Source organism: Anoplopoma fimbria, chromosome 8 (assembly GCF_027596085.1).
Source record: "Anoplopoma fimbria isolate UVic2021 breed Golden Eagle Sablefish chromosome 8, Afim_UVic_2022, whole genome shotgun sequence".
Classification (NCBI taxonomy): Eukaryota; Metazoa; Chordata; class Actinopteri; order Perciformes; family Anoplopomatidae; genus Anoplopoma; species Anoplopoma fimbria.
In genome coordinates this window covers 5,801,505-5,823,309 of record NC_072456.1, presented here as the reverse complement: position 1 = coordinate 5,823,309, position 21,805 = coordinate 5,801,505, and the positions used below count along the sequence as shown (strand labels likewise).

Here is a 21,805-nt window from a genome sequence, read left to right as displayed (position 1 = left end):
AATTAGCTATTATCATGGTCATTCAGAGTTTTTCTTATTTGTGTCCGTCTTACTTTTCTAGTTGTGCGAGCAGTGCCCTCCTCTCCCTGTCGGTGAGTTTCTTCAACAGTATCAGTTCTCTCTCCTGAGCCTTCCACTCCCACAGAGAGAAGGAGAACAGAGAGTCTCTGTACAGCGGGCTGCTTTTCGACAGCATGGCCTTCCACAAAGGAGCCATCAGGCACCTTCGGCCCTCCTCAGCTTCCCCCGGCCAACGGCCCTCTGCCTGGGCTACTGACTGACCATCCCTCCTCTCCCTCACACTGCTGGGTCGTTTAAGTTCTCCTCCGTTGCAGTTTTTCCTCCCAGCCGTGTCTCCAGAGGTAACCGAGCGTGGCTCATTGGCTTAGCGGCCGAGGTCCTGACCTCCGTCTGTTTGAGGCAGCAGGTACAGTGGACAGGCAGAGCGTGAGAGGCGGATAAATGAATGGAGGGATGACTGAGTGTGTGAAAAGCAGAGCAAATCCTCTGATTAAGTACGGGCTTCCCGGGGAGATAGATTTTGGTGGCTTCCTTCACACACACCTACACACACAGATCCTGGGAGTGTGTGGGCCGGGACCACAGGTGGTAACCCAAATAAATCCTAAATGAGATTCCAAAGATTGAAAAGACGAGCATGTGGAGTGTACAGACTGAAGCCAGACAAAACTGAAAAACAAGTGTTGATTCGCACAGCAGATTAGAAGGAATCGTACATATGACGTCCGAATGTTGATGTAGATCCAACCACAGCGGATCAGTCAGATGGTTTGATGACAGGAACAGCTGTCAGCATAGATCAAGAGAATTGTATTCCGAGTACAGCTCAGAACAGTTTTGAGATTTAACCTTACCAGCTTGCGATGAGGTGAAGCATGAAATGAAACATTACTATAATTAGCTCTGTGGTGAGCAAAAGACTGAATCAAGTGCCTGAGGAAACTTGCAGCTGCACTCTGGGTCCTCCTCTTTCTTTGTTTACTTCCCTGCTAAATCTTTCTCTTTCCACTGTTGCCCATCTCCAGTCCCAAAATTAGCCTTTTATTCATTGAAGTCTTGAATAGTGCCCTTAAAGGAAAAGCCTCTTATGACCACTCTGGATACAACCTATCCCACCAGTGGACACAGTAGCAGCAGCAGCAGCAGCAGCAGCAGCAGCAACTGCAGCAACTGCAGCAGCCCCGAGGTAGAGCTGGAGTGACGAAAGAGCAACACGCAGAGGGAAGAGAGGGATGTGCGTACAAACGGACGTCCGGATCCCCAGGGCTTGGGCGTTCACGCTGCACTGCCCATCAGAGAAAGAGAGAAACGGGAGCCCAATGAATGATCGTCCACAAAGCAGCACTTCCTCTTTCTTCTGCTTGTTTGTATATATGTCCACCTGCAAAAAAATTATGCGCGCTTCCTCTCTGGCGCAAGAGTGAATTCATTAAATAAGAGTGGCTCTTCTCCACAAGATTTGCCGAGGAGTTGAAAATGCTGATAGTGTCCCTCGTTGGAAGAGGAAGCTTTACCTCAGAAGGAGAGTTTACATCCAGCTTTGGCTTGCAGAAAAATTAAGAACCAATAGTAGGCAGGTGGAGTAGTTAAAACTGCATTATCCTCTGTCCACAAATAAAAATAAAATCCAGGGTTTCTGATGAGAGGATCTTATATAATGAATATAAGAGCTGCGCTGGATGTTCAGCACCATGTGCTGCTCCCGATACGCTGAAGCAAGCTGATGCTCTCCGTTGAGCTACGTCCTGCTGCTGCTTCCCCATCACGTTTTTCTCTCTCTCTCTCTCTCTCTCCCTCGCTCTCTCTCTCTCTCTCTCTCTCTCTCTCTCTCCCTCTCCCTCTCTCCCTCCTCTCTCCTCTCTCTCTCTCTCTCTCTGCGTTTAGCTGCTCATGACCTATTTCCCTCCCCATCAGAGGTCTTAATAACTTAACCTGATTAGAGGCCATGTCAACATGCTCTGAGCCCAACGCAAGTAGGAAAAGCCTCGGCAGCATTGCACAACAGTGCAATCACACACACACACTGAATATAGACATACAGTGGGTACGGAAAGTATTCAGACCCCTTTAAATTTTTCACTCTTTGTTTCATTGCAGCCATTTGCTAAAATCGAAAAAGTTCATTTTTTTCTCATTAATGTACACTCAGCAACCCATCTTGACAGAAAAAAACAGAAATGTAGAAATTTTTGCAAATTTATTAAAAAAGAAAAACTGAAATATCACATGGTCATAAGTATTCAGACCCTTTGCTGTGACACTCATATTTAACTCACATGCTGTCCATTTCTTCTGATCCTCCTTGAGATGGTTCTACTCCTTCATTGGAGTCCAGCTGTGTTTAATTAAACTGATTGGACTTGATTAGGAAAGGCACACACCTGTCTATATAAGACCTTACAGCTCACAGTGCATGTCAGAACAAATGAGAATCATGAGGTCGAAGGAACTGCCCAAGGAGCTCAGAGACAGAATTGTGGCAAAGGCACAGATCTGGCCAAGGTTACAAAAGAATTTCTGCAGTACTCAAGGTTCCTAAGAGCACAGTGGCCTCCATAATCCTTAAATGGAAGAAGTATGGGATGACCAGAACTCTTCCTAGACCTGGCCGTCCAGCCAAACTGAGCAATCGTGGGAGAAGAGCCTTGGTGAGAGAGGTAAAGAAGAACCCAAAGATCACTGTGGCTGAGCTCCAGAGATGCAGTAGGGAGATGGGAGAAAGTTCCACAAAGTCAACTATCACTGCAGCCCTCCACCAGTCGGGGCTTTATGGCAGAGTGGCCCGACGGAAGCCTCTCCTCAGTGCAAGACATATGAAAGCCCGCATAGAGTTTGCCAAAAAACACATGGAGGACTCCCAAACTATGAGAAATAAGATTCTCTGGTCTGATGAGACCAAGATTTAACTTTTGGCGTTAATTCTAAGCGGTATGTGTGGAGAAAACCAGGCACTGCTCATCACCTGCCCAATACAATCCCAACAGTGAAACATGGTGGTGGCAGCATCATGCTATGGGGGTGTTTTTCAGCTGCAGGGACAGGACGACTGGTTGCAATTGAAGGAAAGATGAATGCGGCCAAGTACAGAGATATCCTGGAAGAAAACCTCCTCCAGAGTGCTCAGGACCTCAGACTGGGCCGAAGGTTCACCTTCCAACAAGACAATGACCCGAAGCACACAGCTAAAATAACAAAGGAGTGGCTTCGGAACAAGTCTGTGACCATTCTTGACTGGCCCAGCCAGAGCCCTGACCTAAACCCAATTGAGCATCTCTGGAGAGACCTGAAAATGGCTGTCCACCAACGTTCACCATCCAACCTGACAGAACTGGAGAGGATCTGCAAGGAAGAATGGCAGAGGATCCCCAAATCCAGGTGTGAGAAACTTGTTGCATCATTCCCAAGAAGACTCATGGCTGTACTAGCTCAAAAGGGTGCTTCTACTCAATACTGAATACTTTCCGTACCCACTGTACATTCATTCACATAATGTATATTATAATCGCTACCTGGATTATGTTCACTGACTTCTTCCAACCTTAACTAAGTCCTTAGTTAACTAAATCCTTAACTAGTTCCTTAACTAAGACCTTAGTTAAGGTGAGGGAAGATGCTGATCTTGCTTCCGTTTTTACAAGAGTAGCTGTACTGACAACAAATCAATGGCAGACTCATTCTTCAAAGAGTTTTGTCCTAATTATGTTAATTAAAAAATGGGATCTTGGTGGCAACATATTTCTTTAAAAGCAAATTTCCTGTGGAAGATTAGTAGTATATAAAAACATACTTTTTTTTTTTTATAAATCAGGGTTGTTATTTATAGATCGGGACACCTTTTCATGCCACTTGATTGTGGGTACATCTACGTTTACAATATGTCATACAGCCTTAGTGTGTCACACACACACACACACACACACACACACACACACACACACACACACACACACACACACACACACACACACACACACACACACACACACACACACACACACACACACACACACACACACACACAGTCTGTTCACTCAGAATCAGAGCGACAGCCTAAATGAGATGGCTGTCGCAGACTCACAGAAAACAAACTCGATATAAATCTCCTTCACATCTGGTCGGCCATCTGTGCTGCAACAACATGATTTTAGATGACTGCAAGCCTCTCTCTCTCTCCGCGTCTATGTCTCTCGTTCTCTCTGAGGGGACACTCTAATTATTCACAGAGCATTGTTTGTTTATGTGTTTGACCCCACTCACCCTTTCTAACTATGGTTCAGCTTAAAAGGACCATACCAGAGGTTTTTTTTAAAGCATGTTTTAGCTTATTCATCAAAACACTGTGTGTGCTATCATGCAGTAACTGCCAATCATCTGTCAACTATTTTATTTTTACTTAATTCAAATTTAAGTTGATATTTTTTCCACCTTTCAGCAAGCCTTGTGACTCTCTTCATCTCACCCAGGTACGAAAATCAGAGAGCGGCGTTATAAAGCAGAATAAGGTGTTGCGTTACGAATGAATGAACATCCAGGACATTCATCAGAGACGGCCACAAGCTGCGCTTTTAGCTTTTGCGTAAAAGAGACAGAGCCACTTTTGAAATATTCGTAAAATAGCCCCAATTTGAATGCTAAGGTTTGTGGATTGTTTAGAGTGACTGTTCTTCCTCAGTAAGTCCTCCAACATAAGGCATTTCAAAGTAATTTAATGCTTCACCGCCTTGAGGTGCCCGTTTGATGAAAGACTATGGCGTCACTTACATCCAACACCAGACACACATTTACCTCTCAGCCAGCTCAGCTCAGAGTTTGACTGATTTATCAATAATATCAAAATATTGATTAGTGGTGTTTAATGGTAACATATCATTGTTTCTTTTTTCCCACACTAAGAATATTTGTATGCTGTTTATTCTGTAATAAACAAAGACATCTACAGTAGGACTTCAGACTTTTTTTGTTCCTCTTGTGTAACTTTGTTTGTCCTGATCTCCCTCGTGCTGTCCTTTTGGTTTTTCTCTTATTTTGTCTCGTCTTTTTTGCCGTCTGCCTAATTATCTGACCGATCGACAGGACAGTTAAGGTCCTCGCTTGGACATCAGCGGAGCCCTGCTGGTCACGCCTCCCCGGCGGAAATTAATGAGCTGTATGGTCTGGATTAAGTTTCTTTTTGTTTGCCTATTAGCCAGTGTACTATAAGAAGATATTATAATAATTAAAGAAGACCACAACTCTCTCTGAAAATCAGATGCTAATTAAACACTAAAGGGTATTCATTAACCTGCTGTTTCTTCATAATTTTCCACTTTATAATTTTGACAGAGGAGCAATTTATCTCTCTGATTTAAATGTCATTAGTATAAACTTATTAAATGTAAAAGTTATACGAAAGAAACAAATCAAATGAAAGTTTGGAAGCTAAACAACCTACATTCAAAGTGCGTAACATGACACCCTTCACATTCAAAATCACGTGAATGGAGTCATTTACATAATGAGTTACTGTCTAATTACCTATTACTTATTACTAATTACTTACTTTTAACAAAACTTGTACCAAGTCTGTTAGAAATTTGTAAAATATAAAAAATGAAGAGGCACAGTTCCAATACAATGCCAGACTAGTAAAAAGACAAAAGATATATACATTATACATTATTTCATTTTTAAATGTATCCATGAAAAATGTTGTTTTTTTAGTTTGAAACATGTTTCTAAAAGTGTTAAAAAAATAATAATCTATCAATATTACCAAAGAATTCATAAGCGAGTGCATCTGTGTCGTTCTGTTGGTTAGATGAACAACCAGCCCTGCCCCACCTTCCCTAATTAATTTACCAGTTATCTCTGTCATTAACGACCCAGTGAAATCACTTCTCATTATTGAGTGGGCATCTGATTAATCCGCCCTGAGGAACAAATGTCTGCCCAAACGTCACACACCAATACTTTCCATTGACCAACATGGAGCCTGCAGAATGAGACAGCACAGTGACTCAAACAGAGACTCAGCACACAGGAGCAGGCAAACACAGACACAAACAACAGACACACACATGCACGCACACACGCACACACGCACACACACACACACACTGATGAGTATGTGTTTACTGACCGGATGGCGAGCAGCTCTGTCTTCTCATCTGGATCTTCAGGATGATCTCCTGTTGGTGATGCAATAACATGCTTTGTGTTCATATATATCTAATTACACTTTAAATAAATCCCTCCTAATACCTTGGCTGTACGTTACATGAAGTGAACCACTCACGTCCGCTGATCTTTGCGCTGACTCGCTGCGACAGGGCGCCGCTCTGAGCCAGCTGGTCCCTGAAGCTCTGGCCCATGTAGTAGTCGATGTCGTTGGCCCTCAGCAGCTCCTCGAAGGCCTTGGTGGTGTCTCCCAGGTGCTGGGTGAGGATGTTGCACACGCCCCGACCCTCCCTCATCCGCTGGCGGAGGTGAGACAGCTCTCTGGCCTGAGCCTGGATCAGAGTGTCGAATTTACTACAGAAAGAGAAGAATAGAGATGAACGTCATATATTTAAATCCTTGCAATCTGTGAGATCAGCTACTCTTCCTCAGGTCCACAAGAAACAAAAATAACTACAGCTAATTCAATTTAGCATCAGCTTTGTCAATCAGCCTTCAAAAACAACATGCAGCAATGCAATTCCGTTTTGCCGTATTAGATTATTTATATCCTGTACTGTTTTAGTCAGAACAGTGTCATTAGAAATCCTCTTTTTTAATAAAAAAGAATAGTAAAATATTCCAATAAACAACCAGAAATGTTTTAATTTGTCATGTTTAGTTAGTTGGTTGTCCGGTCTGAAGATACTGTAGCATGGTTGAATGGACTTGGAAATAAAAAAACTTTTTGATAGCAGAGGTCCCTCTGACTTTTTTTAAATAAAGTTTGTAAGTCTAAGACATTTTTCTTAACAATGACAATGCTCTAAAGTTGAGTTACTGTAACTGACTCAATAGCTTTCCCCTAAACTGTAAATTGTGAACATTGTGACTGTATGTATTAACAGTGGGACCTGAATCAGCCCTTATTTGACGGCACCAAAGCTTCACTATAGCTACAGTTTGGTCTCACATGGCAAATGGGTTCCCATTCTCGTGTCAGTTAATCCCCTGTGACTGTGGGGCAGCTGAGTTTACATAAAAACATCTGTGGTTACGCTTGACTAACACTGACTGATACTGACGGGATGCTTAGTGCCTGCAGTGATTAATGGATCACTGTACAGACCGCACTGCGTCAGGGGGAGGCTGATAGGTAATGAAAAAACGGTTATTCTTGTTCTAGATCATTTTAAAGGATTGTAATTATAGGATCATACCAGTATTTTTGAATGTGTGTGGGTTGGTAGCCCAAATGTATGTGCAATACTCAGAAAAAGAGAGTCCCTTTTAATCAAAAATATGGAACTTATTTCCTGCTGTATTTCATGAACCAACTTTCCAAATATATATAAAAAAAATGTAGTTTCCTGTCACTCACCCCGGCCAGGTGGCAGACTTTAAGTCCTCGCTGACAGACTTCTTGCCTCCTTTCCTCAGCTGGTCCTCCAGTGCATCCACGCGGGACACCAGGTGCTGCAGGCCCTTGTCTGATTGGGGGTGGCGGGGCGAAGCCAGGGGGCCTCCGTCGGATGACTGCCAGCCCTCATCCTCCTCTGCCCCGCTCTGGGAGGGCGAGGCCTGGAAGGACCAGTTGACCTTGCGAGGTGTGGAGGGCCCGCAGTCGCTGGAGGTGGAGAGGGACCGGAGCCGGCTCTGGAGCCCGCGGATCACTGCCTGAGAACGGGACAGCTGGGAGCGGAGGTCCTCGACGAGGCGCTGGAGAGATGACATCTCGTCTCCTTCGCCGGAGCCCTGGGTGTTGGTTTTAGTGAAGGTGGAGGTGGAGGTGCTGGTGCTGCCGGCAGGCCACCACTGGGAGCCGCAGTCCAGAGACGTGCACATCTCCAGGTCATCAAACTCTGTCAGGGAACACCAGAGTTAAGCAAAACTACTAAACTATTTAAAAACTTGATTTTTAAAAGGAAAATATGTATCAACTACTCAAGATGAATGTGCTCACTGTCACTGTTCTTTACTTCCCTCTAGTGTTTGAATGATGCTACTAATAGAATTGATTTTGTATGTTATAAATAACTTCCTCAGAGACATCCAATGAGACCTACCAGGGCTGCTGGTGTCTTCCCTCTCAGCCTCGTTCTCACTGCGGCCGCAGGTCTCGTAACCCATGTCCTGCAGGTCCACCTGGATCTGCTTACTGTCCTGCTGCACCGCTGTCTCAGCTGCAGGGACACAGAAGAAGAAGAAGAAGCAGCCTTACTCCAGTGTGTTTGCAGTCAACGTCCCTGGCATCCATCTGTATTTTTTTCTATAATTGTTGTGTCAGTTTGTTTATTTTGCTAAATAGATATAGGCAAAATCAAGTAAGCCATCCGCCGTCCACTCACTGAGCAAGTCTCTGTAGTCTTTGAGCTGCTCGGCCTGAGCCTGCACCGTGGCCTCGGACACCATCAGCCTCTCCTGCAGCTCTTTGCTCTTCTGCTGCAGACGGACCGTCTTCTCACGCGTCACAGAGGACGCGGCGCCCTGCGGCTGACCTGCTGGCAGCTCGCTGTCCAAAACATCCTGGACAACAAACAGGAAAAGACCGAAATAAAACACTTTTGTTAGGTCAGCTTTATTTATGGACAGTTGTTGTCCTTGTGGAGTGAGGACCTGTCTGGTCTACAAAGCGGACCCCCTACCTGTGAGGAGTTGGCGAGCAGGTGCAGGGACTCCGGTCTGTTGGCTCTCTGCTCATCAGCGGTCTGGATGTTGGTCTGCGACAGAGACAGCTCGCCATCCCAAGCGTCCCACTTCCCGGAGCTTTCCTCCTCCTCTTCATCCTCCTCCACCCCTTCTATGGTCACATCCAACTCTTCCTCCTCCTCGTCTTCTTCGCAGTCCAACACCTTCTGCTCATAACTCTGTTTACTGTCGGTCTGCGGGCCTTCACTCAGCTGATGCCTCAAATCTCCATTCTCTGCCTGCAGGCTGAATAGAGCTTTCCTTTAAAACACAGAGAGAGAGAGGGAGGGTTAGAAATAGGTTTAATAGATAAGTGTGATGTCATTACCTCCGCCAATGAGATTATGTATCAGGTTCTGTCTGTCTGTCTGTCTGTCTGTCTGGAGGAAATCTGCTGGCCTGAATTTCATGACATTTGGTGGAAGGGTGTAGCATGAGCCATGGAAGACCCCATTACATTTTTAAGTGGCTCTAAAGCGTAGGACGGATACACACATTGTTTTTTTTGTTTTTTTTTATAAAAACAGCCTTGGTGGAGTCGGCTCTCAGAGTGCCCTTCTAGTGTTTTTGTCTGTCTCTCAGTACTCTCTTGAGACTTCCTGTCTGTGAATATATGGTTTAATGTTTAAAAAGTTCCTAAAACAGTTGGTCACTGTAGTTTTTTGTCAAACAAACAGGAGAAAATAGTGCAATTGTCTGGGACTATTTTCTGATGCAGAATAATCCACATGCGGTGCTCTAGTGAGTATTTGTGGCAGCAGGTCGTTGTGTGGGATTGAGTCAAAATGAACTACAGTGTGTATGTTCATGGTGATGCTACAGTGAGGCTCACTGATGTGTTTTTAATGGAAGGAAACACACAAAGAATCCATTCAGCCTCATTATCGTCTTACCTCATCTGTGAAAGTGAGGAGAAGCCGGCCTTCTCCAGTTGGGCCTTCAGCTCTCCCAGCTCTCTCTCCACCGCCCTCTTCTGCTCCACCAGCTGTTTGACCTCCGTCAATCCCTGACCTTCAAACAACAGGTCCTGGGACGGAGGCTTCCCTGTACCTCCAGAACCCTGTTGGGGCAGACAAACAGAACGGATTCTGAATAATAATCTACAAGCACCCGAGGTGCAACTTATTATACGAGCACAGCCAAGCAAAATTACAGTTATGTTATTGAATACATCATTTTTTTTTATTGCAAATGGATCACAGATCCAAGAGAAACAATCCAACTTCACAGCAGCTTCATGCCTCATAAAACACCAGCCCTCAGACATAAACCTGTTTCCTTCCTTCAGTTAGTTTGAATTGTTGCACTGAGGCTCCCAACAAGAAGTTTTAGAGTGAATTTTAAGATATTTCCCATTTACTTTATTTACTATATGCATTGGGTTGTTGTGTTGCCTTTATCTGGATATTTTAGAGGTTCAAATAACAGGGTATATGCTGTATAAAATATTTACACAAATGAAAGTAAAGCACTAAAGATAAACTACAAAATAGCTGAATCTTCCTCAGGGATCAAATGAGAACCAGGCACATGAAGGGCCAGAATCTTGTGAATAAATAAGGATTGTGTTCAAGGAAATATTGAGGTAAATATATGTAAGTCTATATAAATAAATAAAGGGTCAAAAACTACAACTCTGTCTTAAAATATAACTATTAAAACTGAAATCCTCAGATGATAAATCCACCCCTTCTCTGACTGAAGGTGGAGTTTATCATGGGATGTTTGGCCTCCATTCCCTTTACATTCACTCTTAAATAGCCTGGAAGCTATTAGAAATCCAATTTATATATGTATACATATATTTCAGTCTTCAGGAAAATTGAATGTATGACTTGGGTTTGTACTGACGGATGGGAATCAAGGGTCAGTAAAATTCAAAACTAGAATTCAGTTCATTCAGATGTTTGGATCAAACGTATTCATACCTTGGTGTTGGCCACGGACTGGACCCTCAGCATGAACTCCTCTTCATCAACGCTCTCGGTGCACTCGCTGTTGAAATCATCATCAGCCTCGTCTTCGTCCTCTGAGCTCAGCTCTACACGAAGCAGGAGAAAGAGTTAGATCTCTACCATAAGAAGAACTTCTTTTACATTTCACAAAACCTCAGGTTTCTGTTAACTTTGTGCAATTCAGCAACCATTCTGCCGAGTGTCACACTGTTAGCACAGAGAAAACATCTGTTTATTTCTGAAACAGCTGCTCATTGAGATCAGATGACTTGTTGACATTCTTTTTCAGCGCAATGTCATTTTTAACGCAACATCTGCTACGCCGCTGATTTTAACATCGTACATGAGTTTACCTGTATGTACGTATGAACAGCTATAGTTCACTGATAAGAGGATCATTCTGTGGTTTAAGTACTCTTGATTGTGATTAAACTTCAGTTAAAAGTGTGAAGTCACTGAAGAGTACTTCAGGAACAGAAAAGACAAATAGAAGGGATGGATTTAGAAAGTTTAAGATGTTTAGGAACAGGATTATGGGTAATCCAAGCCTAATAGTCAGTTAAATCATGGCCAAGACTTTTCTTGTCCTGTTGACATTACCTAAAGGCCTTTCTATAATTGGCCTCCTAGGTGTTACATTGATTTTCTAGAACTATGTAACCCTCCACTTCTCATTACTACTTCGATTTGGTCTCTTATTGATATGAATTTCAGGGCTTTAAACAACTGATTGTCCTCAGTATTGTTCCTGGGGTTTTTCTTGCTACCATTACACACTAATTTGTGGGTAGTTAAATTATTTGATTTATTAGGATATTCGCTACAACATATTTCATATATGTGACTGTTTAAGGCAAAAAAGGATCAAGATAAATTTAAGTAAAGTGAGGGGAATTAATGTTACTCCACCAGAATTGCATAAATATATAACAGTGTGTAGAATTCTTTCCATGTCAGAAAGGGCAAATATAATTGTGAAATAAATAAATATCATGCAGGTTGGGAGACTAGTCAAACATTTCTGGATATGGCTCTATTAACTTTGCAAACTGAAAACCAGGAATAACCTGATATTTTGTATGTTCTATGAAGGGACATTGAAGTTGGTGTGAGTTGTGTTTTACACAGAGAAGGGGTAATGTTGTTCATCTGAAACTGGACAGTGCTCTTAGGTCACTGTGTAAATGTGAGCATGAATATACATGTAGTAGGCACAGAGCTACTGTAAGGATGGGAAGTCATAAAACATGGAACATATTCCGCAGGTTTATTCATTGAATGGCTTAATTACACAGTAGGGTTTGAAAATATATAAATAAAATATAATATCCGCAATACAACAGATGTGGCAAAAACTTTTATGGAGTCTGCACAGACACACCCTTTTACATTCTTCAGCTTTATGTGAAGATCAAAAAGAAGAAAGAAGCATTCATACTTACTGTGCTCCAGTGTGACACTCGATTGTATGAAATTTGTTCATTATGAATTACAGAGATGAAACTGATGGTTGTTGAATTGCACATTGAACGCATTGAGTCTCATTAAATCACAAAATCAAACTTATATTTGAAACATTTTCTCCATAAAAGACAGCTGTAAAGTAAGTATACATATTCATAATCACATAAAGGCAAAGTGGAATGTGCTTATATTTTCATATTGTTCAGTAAAACAGAATGTGAGTTGTTTTTTTTGCAGTACTCAAACAGGCGCATTTTAGCTGCTGAACATGCAAAGGCACCCACACATCCACATATAAGGTAATATATTTTGGCTTACGTTACCATAAACAAAACATTTAAAGCCCCATTGAACAGAGTAAATTATGCTCTAAGTCATAGAAAATAGAAAATATGCCTAAGAGAAAGCAGTCTTTAACGTTTTACTGCACTGAAACATTTAAAAACAATTAAATAAAACCTGGCCATCACTCAGGATAAAACCAAGATGTGTTAATGTGAAGAGCTTTGTTCCAAAATGACAAAATTATTTAAAAAAAAACTGTGCATATTTACAAAATAATTAAAACAAAAATAATACTAACAATTTTCAGACTTTAAGTCTGAGATTGTACAAGCAGGTTTAATTGATGAAAAACAGGAAATTAGTTAATAGTATTTATCAATCATTTTATGTATTCTTTTGAATTTATTATTTAGTATTTTGTTGTATTTTGGAATAGGACCTCCACCACTCTCTGTTTGGTAGCCATTTCCTTTTATACTTAACCCCTCAACAAGCTAACACCCCTAAAACAATTGACTACTGTCATGATCAGTCAGAATGATACTGAACCAAAATGTCAGCCTCTTCTTGCCTTATTGTATTCAATTACATTATATATATATTTTTTGGCATAATAAATCATATTGGGAACTTAAAGGACCAGTGTGTAGGATGTAGTGACATCTAGTGATGAGGATTCAGATTGTAACCAACTGAATACCCCTCTCTTCAGTGAAAGCCCTCATTAGAGCCAGTGCATGGTTTGTCCTTTCTGGACTACTGTAGAAACATGGCAGTGCAAAATGGCGGACTCTATGAAGGGACCCACTCCATATGTTGGTATGAAGGGCTCATTCTAAGCTAACGAAATCACTTTGAGTCTTAGTTTTTATATATATATATATATATATATATATATATATATATATATATAGCTAGTTGTGAGGCTTTTTCTCTCAAACAATGCAAAGTTTGTCAGGTTTGAGTCAATATTTAACTTGATGCAATAAAAGGTCAAACTAAATCATGCGGCTTGTTAAGGGGAATTTAAACTGCTACAATTAACTGTATTATAAAATGAAAGTGAAGAAGTATTAAGAAGCGTGCAGGACTTACAGTACAAAAACATTCAGTAGTATTTACACCCACAAGGTCCCATGTGTTAAATCTTGTTAAATCAGTGTGAACACCACCCCCACCACCCCCATCACCACACCAGCAGGACCCTCAGAGCCCCACACCACAGCCGCGTCTCCCCGATGCTGTTACAGATACTGTCCCATGCTTCTCTGATGCCCACCTCCAAACTCGGGCTGCCTGCCGTTGGGCCGGTCTCGGCCCAGGATGGGGCCTCTGGCTGGGGGCCGTCCCGCTGGACCAGGCCCTCCCTCAGCTCCTGGACCTCCTGTGTCAACCGCTCTACCAGCGGGAGACCGGAGGGCTCCACCATCTGCCGCAGGAAGTCCTGCAGAACACACACACACACACAGACAGAAGACCATGACATGTATACACAGTATACACACATGCAATAATATGCAAAATAATGGTTTAATTAGACAGAAAGCTGCCTTTTCAAATCAGCATTACAGGGATGTTGCATATGTTTGTTGTTGATTCTGTTTATTTCAACTAATAATGTTGTCTGAGTCTCTCATATTGATTAGGGAATGTATTTTGAATATGGGTAAAAAAGGCTCTTTGGAAGCTGGATAAGTACTGCCATGTTTTGAATATTGGCTTCTTATATGAGAATATAAAGCATGAGTTCGTTAAAACTGAATTGCAAACATAACATGACACATAGAAAGCTCCCTCTCACTGACCCTGATGATCTCCTCCTTCACATACAGCGTCTTGGTGAGGGAGTCCAGCCTGCTGGCCTGACTCCTGCTCACCTCCTGGCTCTCCTTCTCCCTCCTCAGAGCCAGACGCAACTCCTCCTGCACCACCTGGAGCTCCAAAGCCGATTCCGATCCACAGTCGGACTCAAATCCAACTCCAGAGCTCAGCTGTCTGCGGAGCTCCTGGAGCCTTCCCGTCTGCTCGGTCATTACCTCACCCAGCCGGCATGCAGAGTCCTAGAGGGAGATTGGTGTCACTTTTTCCATAAAGAACTTTATACTGAATGCTTCTACTGAGCTCCTCTGCTCTACCTGAATGTACTGGTCCCTGGAGCCGATGGTTCTGAGGAGATCCTGGACCTCCTCCTGGTGCTCCTGGGCCTGGAGGGTCCGGTCGGCGAGCACTTCCTGGAAGAGGCGGTCTTTGAGTTGGAGGCGGACCTTCAGCTCCTCCAGAACGTCGCTGGGAGCTGATTGGATCTGGGCCAGTAGGGAGCAGCGCAGGTCCTGCAAGAAGAAGAAGAAGAAGAAGAAGAAACATGAACCCACAGCAGGAAAATCAACAGAAAGACATCAGTGGAGCGTTATTTATAGCTGCTCATGTTCATATTTTAGTGCAGTTTTCAATGCATGTTAAATCTGACAATAAAGCAGGAAAGTTGAAATCTCAATTTCCAATCTATGCTTCAAATGTGGTTTAATGTGGGCTGACATGATGTCATGTTATTCTTTTGATTCTCATTTAGCTGTCCTCGTTCTTTGATTTATTTAAGGACATTTTTAGGCAAAGGTTAGAGGACCTGCAGTAATAAGAAACATGTATTAACTCAGCATTAACAACAATATGACCCCAGTTCCTTGAATCTTGGATGGTTTTTTTCAATAAAAGTGTGCCCTTATTTTGAAATCCTGGGACTATACTTATTATTGACAAAAACAGTGTCATGTTCGTACAAAATACACATGTTTTGTCAGCAGCAGCATTTAATTTAAATCTGAAGAGCTGTTTATAACGGATATTAATGTTTTAAACTTCACTTCCTGTCTGTACCTGGGCCTCCTGCGTGCGACCGTGCAGCGCCGCCTGCAGCTGGCTGATGATGCCGTCTCTCTCTCTTAGGACGCTGCTCTGTCTCTCTTGGCTCTCCTGCTGATGCCGCTGGACGTTCCTCCAGGCGTCGCACACCTGCTCCAGCTCCAAAGCCTTACCACGCAGCAGCACCTCCAGGCTCTGACACACACACACACACATACACAGACACACAAACACGACCAACAATGAGAGTAGGTGGCGGCAGATTGAGAGGCAAAAGACGTGTGATTTTCAGTGCGTGTTCTTACAGTGATGGTCTCCTCGTTGTTGGACAGGACGCAGCGCTGCCTCTCCAGGTCTCTCTCCTTCTCTCTGAGCAGCAGCTGAAGCCCCGAGTCTCCTCCTCTTTCTCCTCCATGCTGTGGAACTTGTCGTCCACCGCTCGCTGGGGGTGGGACGGAAAAAAAGCAACAATCATTACTGAACCTCAGAGTTTAAAAGGCCTTAAATGCTGAGCTGTCTGTTTTTAAAACTAGGAGTCTTCCATAATGGGCACTACAAGTTTATGGAATTGTTTTATCTCAATGAGGCTTTCCCTGATTAAATAAAGGTTATACAATTTAAGAAAAAGTCACAGATATATTTGTATTTTCTTTTATTTAGTGCACAAAAAACGTGATGACTAACTCACATGAGCTCACAGGATGTAGTAGATGACCATTGGTGTGTCTGTGTGTGTGTATTATGTGTGTGTGTTTGTGTGTGTGTGTTGTTTACCTCCAGTGCACGGTCCCTCTCCTTGATACGCTGGCGGAGTTTCTGAAGCAGAGAGTCGCTCTTCTCCTTTGGATCCTCCAACAGCTCACAGTAGTTCTGATTGAAAACAAATCAGTCAGCCATCGCACACTAATTTAAAATGAGAGTTTAGAATAAGATTACTGATTACTACCCTGTGTGTGTGTGTGTGTGTGTGTGTGTGTGTGTGTGTGTGTGTGTGTGTGTGTGTGTGTGTGTGTGTGTGTGTGTGTGTCATAAAAACAGAAAAAGTGGGGCCTGACAATTAAGTCAAAATTATGGACCGACAAACATTTCTGTCTATCTACTGGGACATTTATAAACAATTACCACATAACAGGAAGTGTATGCATCAACAGAAAACTCTTCTGGAAACAATTATGAAACTCAATTATGAGAGTCACTTCAGCTGCATTTTGTCGGAGCATCTAGTCTGGGTTATCTGTTTGGTATGTGAAGCATGCAAAGAGTCTCCAGAGGTCTCTCCTGTCATGTGACCTCTATGTGAATCCTGTGAATGTTTGTAAGTGCTGGTGCAGCTTCATCTGAAAGCATGAGAGCAGTGGTTTCCAGGTGTCTGACCTCTATCAGCTGCTCTTTGGTCAGCAGGGAGGTCCTCAGCTCTCTGATGGTCCTCTCTCTCTCCTCGTCCCGCCTCTCTCTCTCTTGCTCGGCCTCCTTCCGCTGCTCCTCTCTCTCCTGCATGGCCGATCGGGCCTTCTCCAGAGCCAGCTGCAGATCCTGAACATCAGGCAAACACATCAAAGTTAATGACAAAGAGCGACGATGCTGGGCTTGTTAAAAGAAATTAGCAAAAAAAAAAAAAAAAAAGAGATGGAAGTAAACCGACAAGTAACACTAACAATTCAAAAACGGTCCCGCCCACGTCTTCTCTCACCTGGTTGTGCCTCTCCGTCTCCCTCCTGTGCTGCAGCGCCCCCTGCAGGTCTGTCTCCAGCCTCTGCAGGGCTCGGCTCAGGTCCTCCTGGGTCCTGCCCGCCTGCCGCTGCGCCCGCTGACCGGCCTGCAGCTCCAGCTGAGCCTGGAAGAGAGACGCCTGCAGAGCCAGGACCTCGCCCTGACCGCGGATACTGTCTGCACCCGACACCTGCAGGTCACACAGGCAGAAAACGGGACGGATGTGAAGAGAAAGACAACGGAAAGCTTAGATTTTATATGGTGGTAAAAATACTTGAGTGATTGTAGACAACCAGGACAAGTCATTTAATTGGCTGTGGTATGAATCTGTGTCATCTTGTATGTTATACAAATGAAGAAGCTCCACAGTGGTATCATTCATGGTTGTGTCATGCATGGAGGACAAACCTGCAGCTGCTGCAGCTGGTTGCGGTTGGCGAGCTCTTTGAGGGAACACAACATCTTATTCTGCTCCTCAATCACCCGATACAGCTCTGCAGCCTGCTCACACACAAACACAGACACACAGTTTAAATATAAAACTGTGCTTTCTTTATGCGTTTCCTCTTTTGACACTCTGCTGTGTTCAGTCTTTTCTTTCTCTGTCTAAATCTATTCCTTTCTGTCTCCGTTTTCTGTCATTTATTTTCTTTTACATGTCTCCCTACTTGTCTGTCTATCTATATGTATATCTATAGGTCTCTTTACCTCTGTCTCCTTGGAGTTGGCCGTATCAGTGATATTCTGGATGTTTCGCTCCTGTCGCTGGGCTTCCTCTCGGGCCGAACGCAGCTCCAACTCCATCTCACCGAGACGCTCCTGCAGCTTCTAAACACACACACACACACACACACACACACACAAATACATAACAAAAGACTCAGTACAAAAGAAGCTTTACTGTAGACTTGAACGACTATTGCTCAGGTATGCGAGGAACAGGTCTGGAAGGTGGTACAGTAGGGGTGCCGTGTTCGTACCTGGTTCCTGGTCTCGCTCTGTCTGATCTTGGCCTGGAGCGAGCAGACCTGGTCCTGGGCTTTCTGCAGCTCGCCGACACACTGACCTGCATCGCTCTCATACTGACTGAGCTCGCTCTGCTGCTCATCAATCAGCCTCTGAAAGACATAAAACAGGACAGCCAACGATGAAAATGTATTGTAGTTATACTGTATAAGTTGTTCTTTTTTTTTTCTAACCCTCAACATATACATTATTAATCATAAAAACTGTTGATAGAGAAAGATTAATCAGTGGTGAAATGTTGGACACACACACACAGTTACATGTGTGTTGTTCCTGCAGCTGTTGTGTGAATGATTGAGTGAAAGTGGAAAGTGATGTCAGCTCACTGCTGGATGACTTCCTGGGGAAGCGGCTGTTGCCTCGGCAGCACGTTGTTGACTTCCTTGTTATTGTTTTTATGATCTGTGTAGTGTGTGATGTCACTGTGTTCTTTGGGAGGCTATATGTGGGACCTTTTCTACAGCTGCTCTAAATGGAGGCCAAAACAACACAGTGTCCATCACACACTACACTGTTGTGGAATACGTTTGTGGAACGGTGACGAAATAATAATCATAGACAACACCTTATTTTATGGTTCCAAAAATAAAATAATTAATCGGAGAATGTTCTGAGACAGCATATCTTTAAAAAAGGTCCAAAAATTGGTATAATGTTATAATTGTGACAAATTTAGGACAAAATTCTCACAGTGCGACTTCTGCTCACAGTGCTCCACTTCTACATCAGTTCGGGATTAAAGGAGGTAAGACTCAGGTTACACAGGCTGACGTGAACATGTGTGCTTCATTTTCGAACATGAGAAAAAAAAGCACACAATTTGCGATGTCTCAAAGCCGATATCTGGCCGATAAAGACCAAAATGTTTCAACCCATCTCTCACTCAGTGTGACGTGAGATAATCCTACTGCTATTTCATGGTGTGAAGATGTCTTATCTTCAGTTAAATCATGAAACAGACCTCTGGTGTAAAAGGTCAGCAGTTAAAGAAGTTTGTTTCACCAGAATCTAGTTTTAAATGCTGCAGTCTTAATCCGTGTGTAAATTGCAGGAGCCTAAATTTCTTCATTCATACCAGTGAGAGGTCTTTTGTACAGACTAGTATATTGTTGTATAATAGACCAATGAACCAACCTAACAGACCATAACAGAGCTGCCTTGTCTCTGTCTGCTCCCTCCCGGCACACTGAACCACATTCACCCTAATAATCAACATAACAATGGAAGTTATGAAGCTGGATCAGCCAGAGCAGAGCCCTTCACATGGACTGACTGCTGCAGCGCTTGGAGACTGTTCCCATGGCAACGGAAGTGTTGCTAGGATACCGACGAGGAAGAGTATGTATGCTCGCCGAGAGGGTAATCAAGGCAGCGAGTGTGTTCGGCTTTCCCTGTGGTGAAGGAGACAGAAAATCCAGAGAGATTTGACCTCGTTCAGTCTGGAGGGAGGGCAGACTGAACCTTTGGCAGATCGCCAGATTTGTCTCTCTGTACTTTATCAGTTTTTACAGACATTGAAAACAGCCTGGGTATTATTTCGAAAGGATAAGATCAAGGTCTCAAACCAGGTCTCATTGTCCTCAGACATCCAGAACGTGTCCTGTTTCAGCCTGATAAGTAAACTGAAATGCCATTTTGTTTGTTGGCTGTGATGGTCTGGAACTCGGCTAGTCCCGCTCCCTGCTGCAAAAGGACACTGCCTGTTGTGTTTTACAGTTAAGAGTCCCTCATTTCTCAGCTTAGAATACAATTCTACTAATAAGTGAAGATTGAGTATGTGGAGGAAATGAAAAAAACCTGCCAGAATTACGTCAGATCATCAAAATAAATTCAGATTTGCACTGTAAATAATAGGTTTACTTTGATTTCTGTTTTATTGATTTTTATTTATTCAATTTTCCTTACTTTTGGAATTTAAATTCTTAACATTTATAAAAGTGGCACTCCAAAAATATGTACTCTTCCTTAAAATTGTAGAACTTGCTAAAGACAGGTAAAAAAAAAAATCTCTAATATTAAAGCTGCAGATGCCAAGAAGTCCTAACTTTTGGTCCTCTGTATTGGTAAATACTTGGATTCTACATTTCCTCAACATGGTCTTACTGTCCTGTCCTGGCAAAATGAAACCTACAGATTCAACAATGACCGGACCAACTACAGTGAGGTCAGAGGTCAACAGGGGATTGTGGCCACTAGTCTACCTGCTGAAAGCGGAACGGCCCGCATTGAACATATTCATCCAGCCACTGCTCCTCCATCTCGTCCAGCTCCGCCTGAAGCTCCTGCTGGGGACACGGGGTCCTGATCTCCGGTACGGGCTGGTGGGACAGCGAGTATAGCTCACAGTCTGCTGCCCCTCCACAGGGCGACCTCAGCGGGATGGACAGGGGCAGGCCCTGCTCCAGTTTGGCTTTGACCAGAACTGGGAGCTTGCTGCCCCTTCGGGGCTTCACTGGCCGGTACTCCCATCCCCTCAGGAGGATCAGCATCATCTCGAGCCCAGAGAGGGAGCTCTCACTTGGGGCTTTCTCCCAAGGTGCGTCCCTTCTCGCTGGAGCCTCCTCTGGACCGGTTTCGTCTCTTTCTTTGTGGTTCACAGGAAGGCAACTCACGTCCACGGCGGTGTCCAGAGATTCTACGGACGATGCCGGGCTGGGACTCGTCCTGTCACACATGGTCTTATCTGTGTCCAAGTCAGCTGAAGAGGACTCAGAGGCAACAGCTGTAGCCTCAGAGTCCTCGGAGGTTCTGCCAGGCTCTGCGAGTCCCGGAGTGACTGTTGAGTAGCGGGTAGATGGTCCGCAGGATGTGCTCCTGCGCCCAACCCTGCGAGGCACCTTACACACCGCCTCGTAGTCCGAATCGGCAACACGGAGCACTGCACATCCCCTGCACCGCCTCGGCTTCTGGCCAGTTAGAGAGTCTGCTCCTGGGCACTGGGGATGGTGGTGGGGTTGGTGGGTGTGGTGGTCCAGGGCCGGGTCCTCCTTATCAGCCCAGGATTCATACACAGAGTAAGTCAGATCATCCTGGATCATATCCGAGTATCTTCCATCCTGCAGGGCTGACAGATCCACCACAGGAGAGTCCTCGGACCCCGCATCCGTCCCAACGACCACCACAACGGGCCCAGGCGTCTCCACGCTCCCATCCTCTGCGTTGTTCTTCCGGTACAGGCCTCCAATACACTGCCTCAGCCGGTCCTTCTCCAGCAGCAGCTTGTGGAGTCGCTCCAGGGAGAGCGCCTCCACACGGGCGATGACCGTGTCGAAGCGGTACATGCGGTCCAGCATGAAGGCGCACTTGGAGCAGGCGAACTCCCCGCGACCGTCCCGGGTCAGCTCGTGGCCCAGAGCGTGGGACAGCAGCACCTGCAGGTTGAGCTTGGCCGCCGGGTGGAAGATCCATCGGCGCTGGTTGCCACAGAGCACGCGGGCGCAGATCCTGCAGGCCTCCTTCATCTTCACCACGTCCAGCATCACAACAGCAAGAAGCAATGAACTGACTGCCAATAATAGACTTCAAGGTCCAATCAATTTCTTTTGTCGCATCCAAAAAGCTGTCTTTGGATTGAAGGATGAAATCACAGTAAAGTGCTGAATTTCTGACTGGACTTTTGTACAGGTGTGGTCCAACAGTTTTTCTTTTGTTTTCCAGATATG

The 21,805-nt window shown here is 44.1% G+C and overlaps 1 protein-coding gene across 1 annotated transcript in view; it reads right to left on the bottom strand.

The window, feature by feature from the left end:
- pde4dip (phosphodiesterase 4D interacting protein) overlaps window positions 1-21,724 on the bottom strand; it is a 36,083-nt gene extending 14,359 nt beyond the window's left edge. The window contains 22 exon segments of the mRNA XM_054602307.1: window positions 6,140-6,188; window positions 6,296-6,531; window positions 7,538-8,018; window positions 8,223-8,339; window positions 8,505-8,682; window positions 8,802-9,105; window positions 9,738-9,904; window positions 10,773-10,885; window positions 13,828-13,893; window positions 13,896-13,992; window positions 14,354-14,608; window positions 14,684-14,878; window positions 15,423-15,602; window positions 15,713-15,795; window positions 15,798-15,849; window positions 16,182-16,277; window positions 16,782-16,940; window positions 17,098-17,307; window positions 17,526-17,618; window positions 17,826-17,945; window positions 18,098-18,235; window positions 20,345-21,724. Coding sequence (XP_054458282.1) covers window positions 6,140-6,188; window positions 6,296-6,531; window positions 7,538-8,018; window positions 8,223-8,339; window positions 8,505-8,682; window positions 8,802-9,105; window positions 9,738-9,904; window positions 10,773-10,885; window positions 13,828-13,893; window positions 13,896-13,992; window positions 14,354-14,608; window positions 14,684-14,878; window positions 15,423-15,602; window positions 15,713-15,795; window positions 15,798-15,849; window positions 16,182-16,277; window positions 16,782-16,940; window positions 17,098-17,307; window positions 17,526-17,618; window positions 17,826-17,945; window positions 18,098-18,235; window positions 20,345-21,622 — 4,667 coding nt within the window. The 5' untranslated portion in view covers window positions 21,623-21,724.
- Between the last annotated feature and the right edge of the window lie 81 nt (window positions 21,725-21,805).